At 44.4% G+C, this 20,419-nt stretch overlaps 2 protein-coding genes across 3 annotated transcripts in view; one reads left to right on the forward strand and one right to left on the reverse strand.

The window, feature by feature from the left end:
* Positions 1–1,555: 1,555 nt before the first annotated feature.
* Positions 1,556–20,385, reverse strand: CDK2 (cyclin dependent kinase 2). Of its 2 annotated transcripts, XR_008889626.1 has the most exons (8): positions 20,127–20,385; positions 13,382–13,459; positions 13,174–13,294; positions 11,144–11,314; positions 10,734–10,835; positions 6,962–7,165; positions 2,877–3,030; positions 1,556–2,623 (listed from the first exon to the last, which is right to left on the reverse strand). XR_008889626.1 is itself a non-coding variant. In XM_056562348.1 (7 exons), the coding sequence occupies exons 1-7, from the start codon at positions 20,240–20,242 to the stop codon at positions 2,929–2,931; spliced, it is 894 nt and encodes a 297-aa protein (XP_056418323.1). In that variant the 5' UTR covers positions 20,243–20,385; the 3' UTR covers positions 1,556–2,928. The 2 variants fall into 2 exon arrangements, 1 of the variants encoding a protein (XP_056418323.1); XM_056562348.1 differs by having other exon boundaries at positions 1,556–3,030.
* The window catches only part of PMEL (premelanosome protein), a 29,150-nt gene continuing 29,084 nt past the window's right edge, over positions 20,354–20,419 (forward strand). Inside the window, exon 1 of the mRNA XM_056562345.1 lies at positions 20,354–20,413. The gene's annotated coding sequence lies outside the window, so the exon portion shown is untranslated. The remainder of the gene's footprint in view (positions 20,414–20,419) is intronic.

The raw sequence follows: 20,419 nt of genomic DNA on the forward strand, positions 1-20,419 counted from the left end.
GTGTGCCTCCAGCTGTTGCAAAACTACAACTCCCAGCATGTACGGTGCATGGTGTAAGGTGACTGCTGGGAGTTGTAGTTTGCAACTGCTGGAGGCACACCGGTCGTGAAACACTGAGTTAGGTAAAAAAAAAAACTCTAAGTTTCACAACCAGTGTGCCTTCAGCTGTTGCAAAACTACAACTCTCAGCAGTCACCGACAGCAAACGGGCATGCTGGGAGTTGTAGTTATGCAACCAGCAGATGCACCACTACAACTCCCAGCATGCACTTTAGCTGTTTGTGCAAGCTGGGAGTTGTAGTTATACAACAGTTGAAGGTACACTTTTCCATAGAAATAATGTGCCTCCAGCTGTTGCAAAACCATAAGTCCCAGCATGCCCATAAGGGAATGCTGGGAGTTGTGGTGGTCTGCCTCCTGCTGTTGCATAACTACAGCTCCCAGCATGCCCTTTTTGCATGCTGGGAGCTGTTGCTAAGCAACAGCAGGAGGCTGTCACTCACCTCCTGCTGTTGCTTCATCGCAGACTGTCCCTCGCCGCCGCCGTCGCTCCTGGGGCCCCGATCCCAACATGGACGCCGGGGATCGGGGTCCCCAGCACCCGGGGTCGTCTTCCCGCACCCGCTCACGTCCTCCGGAAGAGGGGCGGAGCGGGTGCGGGAGTGACGCCCGCAGCAGGCGCCCTGATTGGTCGGCCGGTAATCCGGCCGACGAATCAGGGCGATCGTGAGGTGGCATCAGTGCCACCTCACCCCTGCAGGCTCTGGCTGTTCGGGGCCGTCAGAGACGGCCCCGAACAGCCAGTAATTCCGGGTCATCGGGTCACTGGAGACCCGATTGACCCGGAATCGCCGCAGATCGCTGGACTGAATTGTCCAGCGATCTGCGGCGATCGCCGACATGGGGGGGCATAATGACCCCCCTGGGCGATATGCCAGGATGCCTGCTGAACGATTTCAGCAGGCATCCGGCTCCGGTCCCCAACCGGCTAGCGGTGGGGGCCGGAATTCCCACGGGCGTATGGATACGCCCTGCGTCCTTAAGGACTCGGGATGCAGGGCGTATCCATACGCCCTGCGTCCTTAAGAGGTTAAAGCAACTCAGGGTTATTAATGCTTAAAGTGACAGAGGTCAGATTTAACCACGGTGGCCCCGATCAACCGACTGAGCTGCTGGGAATTCTTTATTTATTTAGATGTGGCAATCAACTTGATGTCCCTTGGAAATGCTTGTCTAGTCCAATTCCTCAGAAAAGCTAGTGTGGGTCTCAGCAGATGGAGGGCCAAAACAGCAAGGGGTCTGTCATCAATTATGTACTGTGGGACAAACAATGACAAGTACACTAAACATGATTCCTCAACCAGTGTTCGGATTTCTGTACAAATAATCTACAGGGCACATACCTTCTTATGAGAAACTTAATGGGTAATTTACACAAGGACCGCTGTTATTCCTGCAAACCTGTCACTTTACACTGACACAGGGAAGCAAAGTGACAAGGCCTTATTTAGAGCATTTGATCATTCAGAAAAAAAAGCCAAGGGGTTAAATAAAATATTTTAATTAGCCAACTTAACAAGCAAATATATACTAAAAACATACCAACTACATTAAAACATAAAAGGGGTATTCCAGGAAAAAAATTTTTTATATATCAACTGGCACCAAAAAGTTAAACAGATTTGTAAATCCTTCCAATAATCATCAGCTGCTGAAGTTGAGTTGTTCTTTTCTGTCTGGCAACAGTGCTCTCTGCTGACATCTCTGCTTGTCTCGGGAACTGCACAGAGTAGAAGAGGTTTGCTATGGAGATTTGCTTCTTCTCTGGACAGTTCCCGAGACAGGTGTCATCAGAGAGCACTTAGACAGAAAAGAACAACTCCGCTTCAGCAGCTCATAAGTACTGAAAGGATTAAGATTTTTTTAATAGAAGTAATTTACAAATCTGTTTAAGTTTCTGGAGCCAGTTGATATAAAAGTTTTTTTTTTTTCCTGGATAACCCCTTTAATACATAAAAACTGATTAACACGAAACAAGGTGCAGACTTGAGTTTTATACGATATTTTACAATTTGTGCAACGAGCTAAGTGGTTGTGCAGGATCGGAAAACCATGGCTGCTGTGTCCCAAATACAGTGTCACACCCATTTATGGTTTGTATTGTAGCATAGCTCTACCACATACACCACGTCGAAAGCTGTTGTGCTGCATCTGAACAAAAGCAGCCATGTTTTTCCAATTATGTACAACCCCTTTAAGAAGTAAAGTTCTGTACATACTTCTGTTTGTTGGGACTACAGAAATGACCAACGCTGCACAAAATGGTACAGTCCCATTCTTTATGTCCAGCTGAGACTTCCATAAATGAACCACTTGTAGCTCCTGACAGGTGCATAGGGAAAGAAAAGTTTCTGCTGATGTCTTTGTTTATAGTTCCAAACGTCGAAATCTAGAAAACAAGGAATTCCATCAAGCACTCTGTGAAAGGTCCTGTTCATCCTCAATGCAGAACACCTTCTGTTCACAATGTAGACGCTGTTCTCCAGGCAGAATTGGTTGTGTGGCATCGAGATCCCAATTATTCTCCAGGGTTTATAAACTTTATCTACACTGCAGGATCAAACTGGTAAAGTACAAGAAAGTTGTTGTTATTGTACATATCATGTACTGTCATTTAACTGGATAACAGGAGACGATCCATATGTGGTACATCTATGGCTGTTTTACTATCAAAAATAGGATATAAAACATGAGCAGTCATCTGTAAAAGGACATTTATAAAAACCTGTTTGGACGGCACACTAAAAAGCCATAGTAATAAATAGGAAGGTATGATACATGTTCTATCATTCTTGAAGCTTAGAGTCCTATTTTACATTGCTCTGCTGTGCCATCACATATAAAGACACTCCTTTCCTCAGAACCAGGCTAGTTGAGATGTGGAAGGGGTCTGCTGACATCACGGAAGAAGGCATGCGTTAAGGCGGCCTTGGCAGAGATCCTCTTGTTGGAATCATACTGGAGCATTTGCTGAAAAAAAAAAAAAAGAAATGGATTATGAATGCAGAAACTGTATACTCTACACTAGAGATGAGCGAACTTACAGTAAATTCGATTCGTCACGAACTTCTCGGCTCGGCAGTTGATGCCTTATCCTGCGTAAATTAGTTCAGCCTTCAGGTGCTCCGGTGGGCTGGAAAAGGTGGATACAGTCCTAGGAAAGAGTCTCCTAGGACTGTATCCACCTTTACCTGCCCACCGGAGCACCTGAACTAATTTATGCAGGAAAAGGCATCAACTGCCGAGCCGAGGAGTTCGTGACGAATCGAATTTACTGTAAGTTCGCTCATCTCTACTCTACACCAGTGTTTCCCAACCAGGGCGCCTCCAGCTGTTGCAAAACTACAACTCCCAGCATGCCCGGACAGCCGTTGGCTGTCCGGGCATGCTGGAAGTTGTAGTTTTGCAACAGCCGGAGGAGCCCTGATTGGGAAACGCTGCTGTACACAAAATATTGTGGTTTAAAATCTTAACAGGACAATTTGCAGTCCTCATTTTACTTTAAGAAGCAGCCTTTGTTTCCTTCCTGACACTACATAAGCATGTGAAGTTGGCTATGTTATAACTGTAAACCTGAGGTATTTGGGTGGTATGTGGGCAGCCAGGATAATAGGGAAGGCCCCAAACCTGGCCATTTTGTTTGTTTTTTTTTAAAGCAGAGGCAAGTGCTCTCTATCACTCAAAGTGCAAGAAAAAGTGCAAACGTGTCACTAAAAAAAACGTGCACAAAGGATGCGTCTATCGCTAAGCCCTTCTCCAACAGGAGAGAGGCCCCCCCCCCAAAACAAACCTACCCTTCACCTCCGGGCCAAAAAGGCCCCTGCAAGGATCCAGGTTCCATGCCCCTTTTCACCGAAGCTACTAAGGGGCCACAAATGCTCCTGGCTTCAACCTAGGCGTTAACCAGGGTATTAGCCGAGGACACGTATACTGATGGCATCTCGACCGAAGTCAAGATGCCCAGGGGTTGCAGGGCGGTGAGGAACCATATGGCCACACACACACCTACCCTAGATTGCCAGGAGGGACACCCAGAAGGGCTACCACATCCCAACAGATCCTGTGTACAAACAAACACGTAAAAGTGGCGCAGTGACATACAAAAATAATAAGTGAATGAGTGCAGATATACTGCCCGGTCATCTGGGCATATCTATAAAATCTATTTCCCTGATCCTAGCCAGAAGGCCAGGATACCAAGGGTGAGTGCCAAAAGGTGAATAGTATGGTGCAGTGTGTTCTCTCAGTCAGCTTTAACACCCAATGAGTTTCGGCACCTCAGGGTCACCACTCCCCGAGGCACAAGAGAACCTCGGCTCTACACATTTAGTAATTCTAGTACACCCTGCCTTTAGCAGAATGTACTAGGAGAGCTGTCTAGGAGAACTGCAGTGTACTGTTCAAGTGATCCCTGGTAATGCAAGGAGGCACATGGTACCTTTCATAGCACAGAGAGATATCATTATGTAGACAAATGCTTTTCAGATGTCAGAGGCGTTCCCAAGACCATAACAGGCTGGAGATAAACACCTCCTAACTTCTATTCCTGATTGACGTCTGGAAGCCAAGCCCTGTATTCAAATCTTATTGCTGCACTGTGCATTCTAATTGTGCTCATGTGAGATTTGGAAACAGGACTCAGCTTCCAAGTTCATCATTCAAGCAGGGAAAAGCATGGTATGGGGGGGGGGGGGGGGGGGGGGGGGAGCATGGAGGTATTTCACCCCTTAGCACCTCAGACGCTTGGGAACACCAGAGAGGATATACAATGCTGGCATTCTCTTGGCACCAGAGAATAAAAGCATTTTTTCTACATTATAGAAGCACAGACAGATACATGAAAGGTACCATGTGTCCTCTTGTGCTAACAGTGTCAGAATTATAGCTGACAGATTTCCTTCAACATCTAGCACTGAGTATTTTATGCTCTTAAAGGGGTATACCAGGAGTTTTTTTTTTTTTTATATCAACTGGCTCCAGAAAGTTAAACGAATTTGTAAATTACTTCTATTAAAAAAAAATCTTAATCCTTCCAATAATTATCAGCTGCTGAAGTCGAGTTTTTCTTTTCTGTCTGGCAACAGTGCTCTCTGCTGACATCTCTGCTTGTCTCAGGAACTGCACAGAGTAGAAGAGATATGCTATGGAGATTTGTTTCTACTCTGGACAGTTCCCGAAACAGGTGTCAGAGAACACAGACAGAAAAGAACAACTCAACTTCAGCAGCTCATAAGTACTGAAAGGATAGGGAGATAGAGAGAGAGATAAAGTTTTCCTGGAAAACCCCTTTAACTTTTATAACTGCTGTTTTTCTGGTCACAAAATCCTGGAAGGGTAGGGTCATGTGTAACGGATCCACAGCTTATTTTACGCTGCAGATCCGCCGGTGACCTTAAATAAATTTAGTTTATTGTTATCAAAAAAATAAATAAATAGCAGCATTGCATATTCTCTTAAACACCAAATACTTTTCTTTTGTTTCTCAACACATCGGCCCTGATTTACTACTGTAAACCCGACATGTTTTGTCAGGTTATGCGCCACAAATTCTATCTGTGTCAGAATTGAAAAAACCCAACCAACTCTCCATTTTACTGAGAAAACCCTAAAAAAGGGGCGTGGTCACCGGAAGGGTGTGTGTCCAACATTTAAAAAAAAAAAAAAAAAGAAAGGTTTTCCGCAGAAAATGTGGTTGATTTGAGCTGAGGAAAACCCTACAGATCAGAGCATGTGTATAAAAAAAAAAAAAAAAAAAAAAAAAAAAAAAAAAAAAAGGAAACTGTAGGGAAACGTGCAAAAATGTAGGGAAACATAAGAAAATACTGTAGAATACTTGTAGGGAATTAAAACCTACAAAGAAAACTACACAACTCTCTTAGTAAATCAGAACCATTATGTGGTAAAATAAACGGTTCCTTTTAAAAAGAAAAAAAAATTGCCGGTGTAAAAAAAGGGTTTGTCCCTTGAAAGCTAGGGCTGAAAAGTGTAATGCGATTGCATGTAGTTCACTGTGTAAACTTAATCACACAGGAGTTTGTAACAAATGTCACAAGCCAGTTAACATGAACATTGTCCATCGTTATTGGGCTAAGTACCCATTTATACCATGTGATGTATAGTACCACGCACAGGTTTGTTGAACAACTTGAGTCACATGTGACCATTCTGAGATTTAAGCTGGAAGTTTTAACTCCATTGTTTCTACTTAAATAATGCATGACTGCACGTCTATGGGGTGAAACCTCATACAGTGGCTAAGACGCTTAAAGTAGTAAACGCGCCTGCACTCAAATTAAGAATCTTAAGATTAAGATTAGAATAATAAAAAGGTGTAAAATAAAAATAAAAAAGGCCAAACATTTACTAAATGTATTTTTGCATTTTTTAAATAAAAATAAATTACTGATATTCATTTTTGAATGGTTGTATCTGTTTTTTTGTAGTGTCTATTAGCTTAAAAGGTTTTTGTGCTACTAGGACTAATTACGAATAGTTTCTTTATACGTTTGCGCTTCATGTTCTTTTTGCATTTTCCACCCTAGGCTTATAGTCAAGTCAATAACTTTTCCTGGGTTTTTGGGGTGAAATTAGGGGCCTCGGCACATACTCTAGTATATACGGTACCGCAGTGATTTTATATAATGTTAGATTTTTTTTTTGTCATCTAACATCAAAATGCAATTCTTTGATCCAAGGTCATTCCAGGCGGTGCAGCTGCCAAGGCAACCGTACCAAACTCAGTGAAGTTCCATTTACAAGTCCCTTTCATCAGAAAAGGGCTTTTGCATGGAACTTCACTTAGTGCGGTATATACAAAATAGGCAGTGTGAACATAGCCTTAAATTCTACAGCAAAACATGTCAAGAGACAACTACCCTAACTTCACACTTTAGGTACTTACAGCCAAAAGATCTCTGCCATCTTCATCCAGTGGTGGTACCACCTTGCTAAACTCTTGCCGAGCCCATTTTGGAAATGTGGATTTATAGTCTGGCATAGACGTTACTCCTGGCCATGTAGTTTCATCAGGAGTTCCCAGTGTTCGGAAAATACGGAACAGCTGATCAATCTCAGAGTCCCCTGGGAACAAAGCTCTTCGTGTTATCTAGGAATAAAAATAAAAATCAACCTGAATTTTCGCGTGCAACACTTTGCATACAGTGTTGATAAAAGGTAATTCTTACACGGAGATGAAGGTGCAGGTATCTCCTGACTCCCTGCTCCTGTACAGTAGTGAGCAGCGATGCATGCACACGGTACTCAGACGACTGTAGGGTCACATGTAGCGCATCTGGAGAATATTTCCTGCTGCAGATGCACTGACGCCAGTGACTAGAGCAAGCTCCCTGCTGCTGCCGGGTGTGGCTACTCGTGGCAGCGGATTTCCTGCTGCAGATTTGCTACGAGCAGACACAGGGCTAGCCGGCCGCAGTAGGGAGCTTGAGGGACATTTATCTTTGTTTTGGTAAGCGAGTTATGTACTCGGTTTTACTTGGGTTTTGCTTATTGTGTGACATTTATCATACTATCACAGGGGGTTGATAAATTTGGCTCAAATAATCCAAATAAAAAATCTATTGAATACCATTTTTTTAGCACACACAAGCAAAAACCAATAACTGACATCAGAACACCACTTTGTAACCCACCTCAAGTCGTAGCTGTGAAAAAAATTAGAATTTTAATTGTTTTTTAAAGGGGTACTCCGACGCTTCGACATCTTATCCCCTATCCAAAGGAGGTAAGATGTCTAAGCGCCAGAGAACCCCTTTAACCACTTTTTTCCCCCCCTTAAATGAACTAACCCGTTTTTGTTTTTTCTTCTCATTACAGATCAGTGTATGCAGAGGACTACTTCGGATTCAGTGGACTACGATGACAAGCGTTTTTTGGTTCAATATTAATAAAATGGTTAACGAGGGCTTGGGGGGGGAGGAGGGGTGGATTGGTTTCGGAACGAAAGTTATTTTTAAACGTGTTGTGATTTTTTTTTAAGTTTACTTTACAGGCTAGTAGTGGAAGCTTTCTTATGGAATGCGTCCATTACTAAGCCGGGGCTTAGCATTAGCCCCAAAATCAGCTAGCGCTAACCTCCAATCATTACCCCGGTACCCACTGCCACAGGGGTACTGGGAAGAGCCGGTACCAACTGGCCTGGAGCATCAAAAGTGGCGCTCCTGGACCTAGGCGGTAACAGGCTGGCGTTATTTAGGCTGGGAAGTGCCAGTAACAATTGGTCCTCGCCCACCCTGGTGACGTCAGGCTGTAGCTGCTTGGTTGGTATCTGGCTGAAAATGAAAATATTGGGAACCACACACATTTTGCATAAATAAATAAGAAAAAAAAGGAGAGCATAGGATCCCCCTATTTTTATTCTCAGCCAGATACCAACCAACCAGCGCCTGACGTTACCAGGGTGGGCGAGGACCATTTTTACTGGCCCTCCCCAGCCTATATAACATCAGCCTGTTACCGCCTAGGCCCAGAAGCGCCATTTTTGATGCTCCAGGACTGTTGGTACCAGCTCTTTCCAGTAACAAGCCAAGGACATCTTCACCCGCCCGCACATCTTCCATCCGCCATGCACAACTACAACTCCCAGCAAGTCCTTACTGTAAGGGCGTGCTGGGAGTTGTAGTCACGTGGCACGGGCGGGTGACGGGGAAGCCAGGGAAGCTGGCAGCATTGTGCTTCGCTCCCTGGCTTCCAAGTAGGGAAAATGAACTTATGGCACTGTAACTTCACATTTCCCACTGGCAGCTGTGATTGTCCAGGCCTTCCGGGCCAATCACAGGTCCTTCCAGGAAATATTACATTACAGTACCGTAATTTCATATTCCTGTTGGCTGGCTCTGCTCTCCGGCTACCCGCCCGCCAGCTGTTGGAACTATAACTTCCAGCATGTCCTCACTGTAAGGGCATGCTGGGAGTTGTAGTCCTGCAATAACTATCGGGTGGGCAGTAGATGCGGGTGGGTGGATGGCCGGGGGAGGAGCTGCGCAAAAAGTCACAGTTGCAACCTGACCTGGCTTACACTTGCGACTTTAAGGAGTTTGCATATTTTTTTTCCCTATGTGCAACTTTCACACTTAATAAATTCCCAACCACTGCAAAGTGAAAACTGCTTAGGTAGGGCCGATTGGTACTTTTTGCTTACCCACAAAAACTTAGGGGCACGAGCGACTTTTGTAAGCAAAAAATAAATAAATAAAAAAAATTCTAAATCCCTTGATAAATCTCCCTTCTTGTTTCAGTTACTGGTGTCGGCACATTTGCAATGTGAAATACGATGCGCTGCATGTGACCCTACCCTAAGAGTGTACATTCACCTAAACGTGCGCTTAGATTTCCTCCACTGCACAAATGAAAGTTCACCTACAAAACTTTATTAGTGTTCTGTGACAGCATCTAAATAACTTTTGTGGGCGCATATCTTCATGTGTGCCCCCAGTTTTATTATGCATGTCATACTACAAAGATATCCCCTCTCCCCTCCCCCCCTACAATGTGGTTCCCAGCAGAGGCATAGTTTCACTAAACATTAATCCCATTAGACTCTCACACTGTTCAGTAAAACTAGACACCAATCACATGCTTTTCAATACATTTCAAAGTTTAGGGAAAACTGCATCACTTCATCCTGCCTTGAGGAGCATTCTTATATCAGCAGAGCCTAGTAAGAATGGTTATTCATTATCATCAGTCTATTCTACCCTTAGGGAGAGGAAGTAGAGGGTCATGACTATCGTGTACCAGCCACATTCTAGTCACACCATGCGAAACACACAAAGACCATTTTCTGTATAAGATCTGTATCTCAGATGACTGGACAATATTAACATTATGATTTGTACCTTGTTAAATAGGATCAACCACTGTCATATGCCAAAGATGCAGTGCTGAAATCACACTGGGGACACATTGATAAAACCCATGTAAAATACAGAACTGTGAAAAAAGGTTTGTCTGCCTATGCAGCAGGTAGTAAACTGTTAAAGATTGCATAGGACCCTAGTGATCTGCAATGTTTTGTACTTCAATGGCTTGTTCCTTTTCCTTTGCAGATTAAGCTATGCTGACATCTGTGTAAGAACTCCGTTTAGGGAACTCAGAACCAAGCAAAATAATGGGACATGAATGAAGAAATAAAATAGATATCGCAAGCAGCAATTTTTTCTTTCCTCAAATCCTGAAAGTAAACGGACACCAGACGGAATCCATTCAAAGACAATGAGATCCTTAAGGATAAGGTAGTGTCTATTATGCAATGAACCATCCAGCTCAGTTTTATTTATTCATGAGCTGACCCTGCAACGGAGCTACAACACAGATGTGACCTTACCCTTACATGATTTTTTTTTCCATTATGGCAACTCTCTTCTCATAATCCTTCCTGATTTAGCCAAAAAGTTACACTTTATTACTCAATTATTGCATTGCATCCTAAGGAGCCGAATTTTATGACGTCACGTGTCGTGCTATTTGTACTGATAAATCAGAGGTTCTGATAGGACCGGTGCCATATTGTCTCAAACTTACATCTTGGATCAAAATGATTTAATTTAACTCCACTAGGTCTTCGAGAGTGCGACAAGTGACAGCAGATACATGTGAATAATATTTATTAATGTTACAAATTACTAAACACATGACTTATTATTCTACCAACATACCATTTCTGCAAAGATGCAGCCGAGGCTCCAAATATCTACAGCTGTGGAGTAGTATTTACAGCCAAGAAGAATTTCTGGTGCTCTGTACCACAGTGTGACCACCTAAAGGAAACAAAACATATGACCGGCTGCAATATATAAAGTATAGTCGTTCATCGCTCAATGGTTTAAACTGTTGCCTTGCAGCATTGGGGTTCTGGATTCAAATCCCAATCAAGGGCAACAAGGGCTACATCTGTATCCCAACCAGGGGCAACACTCCAAAACATACCATTTAATTTAGACTTTAGATCTTCGCTGGGGACAGGGATATGAGTAATGCAAGCTCTGTACAGCGCTGCAGAATATGTCAGTGTTTTAAAAATAGAGGAATTACTATTATGATACAGATCAAACATGAATCTTCTTACCTCATGGGTATAGGTTCTAACTGGCACACCAAACGCTCGAGCCAACCCAAAGTCTGCAAGCTTGATCGCTCCATCAGAGTTAATAAGTAAATTTTGTGGCTTTAAGTCACGATGCAAGACGCGATGTGAGTGGCAGAAAGCCAAACCTTGCAAAAGCTGGAACAGATAACTCTGAAAAGGTACATGGGACAGATTTAGTTCTCAGGCAAAAATAAAAATTTGAATAGCAAAAGTTAAAAGGGCCTTTTAGACAATAGGCTGATTATTGCCAAGAGCAGACGTATAAATCATTTATCTGCGGCTCAACCTATGTGAACAGGGGATGTATTCGACAATGATGGAACAGTCGAACAGAAGCCCTTAGAGTCAATTTTGAGTGAACAGCCATACTATTAATCAATTATCAATCAGCGCTGATAGCTGGCAATGTGAAAGGACCCATACAGTTTTATGTCAATACCATATGCTTCTCTAGAATTACCATCCCCCCCAAAAAAAAAAAAAAAAAAACACTTTTAGAAGTCACATAGATCGTGCAGACGATTCCAGAGTCTGCACAGAAATGCATTGCCATCTATGAGATGGCATATTTGTGAGTGGTCCTAACGACATCATGTTCTGCCAGCGCTCCTCTGTCAATGTCTGCACTGAATTTTTCTGTGCGGACATTCTCCCGTGTGAACATAGCCTAAGATGAGTATTATAGAGCCTCCATTTGTGCTGGAGGGCTTGTTTACCAAGCCTATTACATGCCATTTGCTCATTCTTCAGATGATTGCTGGGCCACTTACACAAAAAGGCCAATAATCACCCTTAGACTGCAAATTAGCCTAATGATGCAGTGACACAGTAGCTGCATAGACACTTAAAATGCACTTTAAAAAAACAAATAAATAAAAAGGAGCTGTGATTGGTCTGTCCACCAATGGCCAAAACGTGGCTGGAGAAGCCCTCGGTTAAATACTTCTCTCACAGTCTTGTTCATGCACATAATGGACTATAGAAAGTGAAAGACACTTTAATGACAAATCACTGAACAGTGTAAAACATTCATAGAATGTTTTTTTTTGTTACTGGTTTGATTTAACCCCTTAAGGAATGGGACATTTTTCATTTTGCCTCCTCCCCTTCTAAAAATCCTAACGCTTTCAATTTTCCACCACAGACCCATATGAGGGCTTGTTTTTTGCGCCAATTTTACTTTGTAATTACAATCATTTCATTTTGAGGGCTTCCAATTCTACACAGTGCAATTCTCTGTAAAAATGATGATACCTTATCTTTATTCTGTAGGTCCATATGGTTACAAGGTTACCTAATTGAGATATATATATATATTTATATTTTTTTCCCCTCTCTCTCTATGAACCAAAAATTTGCATATTTAATATTGTCATATTCTGACCTCCTATTCTACCCCACTGGACCACCAGGGACTGGTAAAAGGTCCCTTTAGACCCCGCTGTCAGCTTTGACAGCAGCGATCTAAATGGTTAATAACCTGCAGCGGCGATCGCCGCATGTCGGCTATTAACGGCATGCCCTCAGCTACAGGAATCAGCTGGGAGCCGGCAGGGATGGTGCGAGATCGAATCGGGAGCCCACGCCATACAGTGGTTGCCGTCTCATCCTTAGACGGCAACCAGTTAAGGTTCTAAGACATCCTGTACACATCAAAAGAATGCTTATAAAACGGCTAATTTTTGTCAGTGGGGTAATAACTCTGTACCAGGTACATGCTAATGTGTCCTCTTCCCAAAATACAGGTCAGTTTTTTCACATATATGATTTTCAGAATAGCTATGCCATTGTGAGCTTTACATGGATTCCATGCCCTGTACAGCATAGAGTAGGGTGTAGCCCCAAATATAACTCATTTGAACATGAGAGCATGGCCAATGCGCTGTGACATTTATAATAAACATTTGAGCACATCACACCAACTGGAGTGACAATTTTTTTTCTAAAGTCTTATTAAACATGTGTCAGCTATACTAAACGTTAGACTGCTTGTCAATACTTGAACTCACTTTAACAAGAGCCAATGGGATCCCTGTAATATTCGAGCTGTCCATAAATTTCTTCAGATCTTGGTTAAGAAACTCAAAGACCAGATATAGCTTGTTCTCTGTGTGAATGACATCTAGTAGCCTGTGAGAGAGATAAGTATGAATAATATTAGCATAATAGCATAAAATCAAGACAAAGAAATACACTAAAATTCATAGATACACTGACTTGACTATGTTGGGATGGTTTAGTTCCTTGAGAAGTGAGATTTCTCTGATGGCTGTGCTTGGTACCCCTTCTGTCTCCCTAGGAGAGAAAATATTACAAGTGAATATTATTACCTCAGTACAGCGTCATGTTATATATTCTGTACTGTGTAATCTGTTTGCAAATACCACTCAAAGCGAACTATAAATGACACTTCTGTAACAAAATAGTTAATAGTAGGGCGTATGCAGAACCGAACAATACGTATCCTCACTAAATTAAAGGGGTACTCCGGCGCTTAGACATCTTATCCCCTATCCAAAGGATAGGGGATAAGATGTCTGATCGCGGGGGTCCCGCTGCTGGGGACCCCCGTGATCTTGCACGCAGCACCCCAGTTAAAATCAGTCCCCGGAGCATGTTCGCTCCGGGTTTCATTACCGGCGACCACAGGGCCGGCAGCGTGTGATGTCACGCCTCCGTCCCTGTGTGAATACACGCTCCGCCCCTCAATGCAAGCCTATGGGAGGGGGCGTGACATCCTTTGGATAGGGGATAAGATGTCTAAGCGCCGGAGTACCCCTTTAAGTATTCTTGCACAGTTATGTTTTCACGGTGGAGCTACAATAAGGAAGCATGGCTCTCCTGTGTAGGGACCGCAGGAGCTTGGCTTTATGTTTGATAGCTGGGTAGTTTAACCCTTCACATGCCACAGTCAAATAACATGGGGTTCTGTCTACCCAGTCCTGTTGTGCAGCATAGCCAGGTACACTGCCTGTCAGAATTATGCTGACAGGCAGAACACACTGCACTAGTATACCAGTGTAGTGTATTATACCAGCGCTGTAGGTTCCCTTGTGGAACAAGTGAAACATTTAAAAAAGGTAAAAAAATAAATAAATAATAATTAGTAGTATAATACTGGCCAAAGGCCTATCAGGGGAAGGGGTTACAAATAAAGCACACTCCTCCACAGCATCTAAAATGTAGTGAAGATACCGGGATATGATTTTTTTGATACATTTGAAAGAAGAAGTATACAGCTTTGTACTTGTTCTGAAATCTTGCACCAAATCCTCCTCAGTGTAAACTGGGTGTAAAACCTCCATATATCCTGTGAGCACCAAGATGGTGCAGACCCCCAGAGAAAACCCTCCTATCACATTTCCACTCCTGCAGGTACATTTCAGACTACATTAGGAAGCACCAGCAAAAGCCCATTAGCAATACAAGAAGAAATTAACATGCCTTGTAATGGGAAGAGCATTAGCTAACAAATAAAAGACTTGTAGTAAAGAAGGAAGGAAACCAGGAACAAAGGACCCCCACAGCTCTAGAGCAGCCAGGCACATTGCATGCTGGGAGTGACCTCTGTTATTTGCAAGTGAATGACCCAGTCCGCTGCTGGAACATCTGTCCATGAAGAACATACTGTACATGAAGCAGTTTTGCTTCGCATTTTTTCCATCTTATGGAGACAAATACAAAAAAAAATAATATCTACTGTACATAGGAAAGACTCAGCTGATGACCAGACATTATAAATGGACACTAGTGCAGGACACTGCGCGATTCAGCACAAACATACCACATCAGAGTACACTCCATATGGAGGGTTTAGGTTTGGAACATTTATTTCCCTAACATAAACCACATGGACGACACCCAGCTACCTATGAGGGATGTGGGCATTACTATGGTTACACATCTTTCCCCATTCTTAGGGACATAGCTATCACATTTTTACTAAACTGAGTTCTCAAGCATTGACTTTCTACTTCGACCATCTCCCTGGTGCCCCGGCCTGTCACATGACCTTTCTGCCCGGCCTATCACTGGCCAAGGAGAGACATCACTGCTGGAGAATAGCTGATCCGCAGGGTTCTGTGTTGGGCTGTAAAACCAGTAAGAAGACTGGGGCTCGAGGACAAAGAAGAGAGGTGGCAGCCAGAGCATATAGACTACATAATTTTTTTTATTTTTTTTATTTATAATCTGGAGTACCCCCTTAACGACCACGAACGTAAATGTACGTCCTGGTTTGGCGGGACTTCCCGCCCCAGGACGTACATTTACGCCCTGTGTATGACCGTGAGCATCGGAACGGTGCTCGAGTCATACACGGCAGGTTCCGGCTGCTAGCAGCTGCCGGGGACCCGCCCGTAATGGCCGACAACCGCGATGTCTGCCATTAACCCCTCAGATACCGTGATCAATACAGATCACGGCATCTGTGGCATTGCGGTACTCTGAATGGATGATCGTATCGCCAGCAGTGCTGCCGCGGCGATCCGATCGTCCAGCATGGCGGCCGGAGGTCCCCTCACCTGGCTCCGGACATCTCCAGGGGTCTTCTGCTCTGGTCTGAGATCGAGCAGAGCAGAAGATCACCGATAATACTGAGCAGTGCTGTGTCCTATACATAGCACTGCACAGTATTTGCAAAGGATTGCTATAGATAGTCCCCTATGGGGACCTAAAAAGTGTAAAAATAAAAAGTTGAAAAATGTAAAAAAAAAAAAGAAAAAAAAAAGGGAAAATTCCCCAATAAAAAAACATTTTTAATAAACATATTTTGTATCGCCGCGTGCGTAAATGTCCTATCAAAATATAATGTTAATGATCCCGTACGGTGAAAATAAAAAAAAAAAAGTCCAAAAATGCAGTTTTTTTGTCACATTTTATTTTTAAAAAAATTAATAAAAAATGATCTAAAAGTTTTATATATGCAAATGTGGTATCTAAAAATTTTTTTTTGAAGTGATGGCGGTTTCACGGTATTTAATGGTATTCCCCCCCGCCCCCCCATGTGACCTTGGCGCCGCTTCTCTCCCAACACCCCCCCCCCCTCACAATCATCAGCTGCGCTGTCCCCACATCATGTCACCCGCGTGCACTCCTCTGCTCATCCTCCTATGAGTTGCGGGCCGCCAGCGCTAGAAATCTGTATTACAAATAACGTAAAAATAAACTTTAACTAAAATGCCTACGTTCCCCCGTTGCTCTGTTACCATCTTCACTGTCCTGCGCTGTGGTCCTCTTGCAGTTTCCTTGGGACGGGAAAGTCACAGAGCCACCAGCCTATCACTGGCCGGGGCGGGACATCGCTGCGGCCGGTGATAGGCTGAGCCCACTGCCATGTAAAGAGCATACATGACAGCGCGCTCAGCCTATCAGCGGCCGAGGCTGGACATCGCTGCGGCTAGTGATAGGCTGACGGCTCTATGACATTCCCATCCCAAGGACAGCAGCGGAGGGACCACTTTGGAAGGTAAGTTAAAGTTTGTTTTGTTTATTTTTGCAGCGTTATTTGTAGTACAGATTTCTAGCGCTAGCGGCCCGCAAATCGTATGAGGATGAGCAGAGGAGCGCACGCGGGTGACATGATGTGGGAACAGATGTGGGGACAGCGCAGCTGATAATTCATATGGGGTGGGGGAGCAGAATAGCGCTCGCGGGTCAAATATGATTAGTTCCCCGATGTGGGGACAGCGCGCTGCGGCTGGTATTGCGGTATGGGCAAAATTCATATCGTGAGGGACCGGTATTCGGTATGAACTGGTATACCGCCCAGCCCTTATTATTTTAGATAGGGACAGGTTATAAAGACAGAGCAATACACATCTCAGGCTAATGCACATGGATATCTATGGAACTGATATACCGTATTAACCCAACGTACCAAATAGATTTCTCTTATCTCAAATGCGACCAACATTAGTTGGATCCATTTTTTAAATAATGCCAACAGGACATAGATTGTGTACCCCATACAGCAGCCTCTGCTTTTCATGTCATTATTTACATATACACTTTTTTCTAATAAACCATATGGCCGACATTTATCATTGTCTTTAGACTGTTTTTTGTGTCTGCAAAAGGCACAAAAGGTGCAAGCAGGGTTTATTTGTGCCTTTTGGTTTACACATTTCTGCTGATTGAGTTGCAATCCACTGATTTTGACAACACATGTGATATAGAAGGGTTTTATGAACTGCGCCTTTTTGTAAAAAGGCACAAAAAAGGCGCAAAGCCACTGAAAAGTCTCTAAAACTACACCAGCCTAGACTTAGCTTAGCTTTTTGGTGTATGTGAAGAGAGAAATTTCAGAAAATGTGACCTGCACAAAATTTATCAAATGCTCTGTGACCATTTAATAAATTTGGCGCTCCTACATATTACCAGCACCCAAAAAAGGTGTAAAAAATGCTTCACTTACACCTACAATGATAAATGTGGGCCTGTGTGTTTAATAGACTGTTATAATGCAGTGTGAATGCACCTTTACACATAATTTGGTCAACACACGACATTTTGTGTGATTACTCCAGTGTTTCCCAACTAAGGTGCCTCCAGCTGTTGCAAAACTACAACTCCCAGCATGCCCGGACAGCCTTCGGCTGTCAGGGCATACTGGGAGTTGTAGTTTTGCAACAGCTGGAGGCACCTTAGTTGGGAAACACTGGATTACTGGACTGGACTAATCATTGGAGAAGAGGATGATTGTTGCCACTTTGTATTTGCGACTGTTAATTTTCTATGTTGCGCCCAAACGTCCCGGAGCTCAGCCCTTGGCAATGTTTGTGAGCCCCATAATGAATGGACTGGGTTCTAAGTGCATGTGTGCTAGGGATGTAAGAAAAAATCGATTCTCGCGATTTTTCATTTGCCGATACAGAATCGATTCAAAATATTTTTGAATCGATTCTTTTAGGGATGTGGAATTTTTATCTGCGGACGCCTGGAACAGCATGTCCTGTCCTGGGAATCAGGAGATAAAAGTTCCACATTTGTGGAGCCGGGCAGGCCGGATCTGACACGGCTATGGAGCGGGCTCCGACTCGTGCCCACTCCGTACTATGCGACCCCCGGCTGATTTCAGTAGCCGGGGGCCGCCGCTAATAGCCAGCATGCGGCAATCGCCGCGGCTGGCTATTAAAGGAGTATCCGGTGCGCACTTTTCTCATTTTATCCTATCCAGGCTGCAAAATAAAACACACTTTCTCTTACCTGCCAACGAGCCCCCGGAGCTCCGGTACAGGTGTTGGGTCCCCGGGCTGTATTCTTCTTACTTCCTGTTAGTCCGGCACGTCACATGGAGCTTCAGCCTATCACCGGCCGCAGCGATGTCCCGCCTCCGCTGGTGATAGGCTGAAGCTCCATGTGACGTGCCGGACTAACAGGAAGTAAGAAGAATACAGCCCGGGGACCGAACACCTGTACCGGACTGTACCGGAGCTCCGCGGGCTCGTTGGCAGGTAAGATAAAGTGCGTTTTATTTTATTTTGCAGCCCGGACGGGATAACATGAGAAAAGTGAGCACCGGAGTACTAGATCGCCGCTGTCAAAGTTGACAGCGGCGTCTATTGGGATCTATGAATGCTCCCAGGTGGGCGATATATCGGGATATATCGCGATGTATCGTCACCTAGACGGTATCGCGATATATCGGGATATATCGAATCGCCACACTGGTATCGCGATTCGAATCGAATCGCCAAATTCTTGGCGATTCACACCCCTAATGTGTGCCATGCTGCGTTTGGAGGGAGTTTTCCTCCATTCTCAGGAGGATCAGTGGGGTCCCAGCAGTGCCCTATCCTGTGGAGAGTGAAGGATTAATTCAAGTTCATTAACCCCTTAATGACATTGGACGTAAATGTAGGTCTTGGTGCCCTGTTACTTAACACACCAGGATGTACATTTACGTCCGCACGGTAGGAGCTGCACTCGCTTCATGCATAGCGGATCCCTCGCAGCAGCCGAGGACCTGGCGGTAAGGGCGGACATAAGTGACCGGGCTGATGCCCACCATTAACCCCTACAGGACCCATGACGTACCGGTAAGTTATGAGTCCGCTCACGTTCTAGAACGCGGGGTCATAGCAGGTTGGTCCCGGCCTCTTACAATATCCGGGACCCGTGGCTAATAGCACACAGCACTGATCGCGGTACTGCGCGCTATTAACCCTTTAGACGCAGCATTCAAGTTGAACGCTGCATCTAAAATGAAACTAAAACGTTGCCAGCTAGCTCAGGAGGCTGTTCAGGATCGCTGCGGCGAAATTGCGGCATCTCGAATAGCTGTGAGACAGCCAAAGGATCCCTACCTGCCTCCTGGTGTCTGATCGCCGAATGACTGCTCAGTGCCTGAGATCCAGACATGAGAAGTCAAGCGGCAGAATCATTGATCAATGGTTTCCTAGGAGAAACCACTGATCAATGTAAAAGATCAGTGTGTGCAGTGTTATAGGTCCCTAAGGGAGCTATAACATTGCTAAAAAAAAAGTGGAAGAAAAGAAAAGTGAATAAAGATGATTTAATCCCTTCCAATAAAAGTTTGAATAAAAAATAAATAAAAACAAACATGTGGTTGCAAAACTACAACTCCCAGCATGCCCGGACAGCCGTTGGCTGTCCGGGCATGCTGGGAGTTGTAGTTTTGCAACATCTGGAGGGCCACAGTTTGAGACCACTGGGTTAAAGTGAATGGGCCCGCCACAGTATATGTTGGCATAACTTTACTGACATATACATGGCATCCAGAGCCCATTACTGTACCTTATGTAGATAAATAAGGAACAAAACCTCTCTCACAATAAGACTATTATCCCCATCTCCTGTACTGCACTATGTGAACATAACCCAAAGTATCCAGTGACCACTACAAGCCCCACACCCCAGCTGTGTCCACCATGACCGGACACCTGTAACTGGTAGGACAGTCTCCTCAGGCATGCTGCTATTTGTAGTCCCCCACACTCACGTGTCCAGGCGGATCTTCTTCAGCGCCACCACCTCCCCGGTCAGTCGGTTCCGAGCTTTGTACACGACCCCGTACGTGCCCTCCCCGATCTTCTCCACCTTCTGGAAGTTATCCATGGCAGCTGCGGAGCCCGGGGATGACCTCCTGATCCGGGACCCTCGGCTGGATTCGGTAACGGGACTCTTCCGGAACCCCTACAATGCTGACCCCGAAAACTTCCCGCCACCAGCCAGACACGCCCCTGCAACTTGCGATTGGGGCAGCGGGAAACTCTTTGGTGACGTCATGTAAGG

The sequence above is a fragment of the Hyla sarda genome, chromosome 2, assembly GCF_029499605.1.
Source record: "Hyla sarda isolate aHylSar1 chromosome 2, aHylSar1.hap1, whole genome shotgun sequence".
NCBI lineage: Eukaryota > Metazoa > Chordata > Amphibia > Anura > Hylidae > Hyla > Hyla sarda.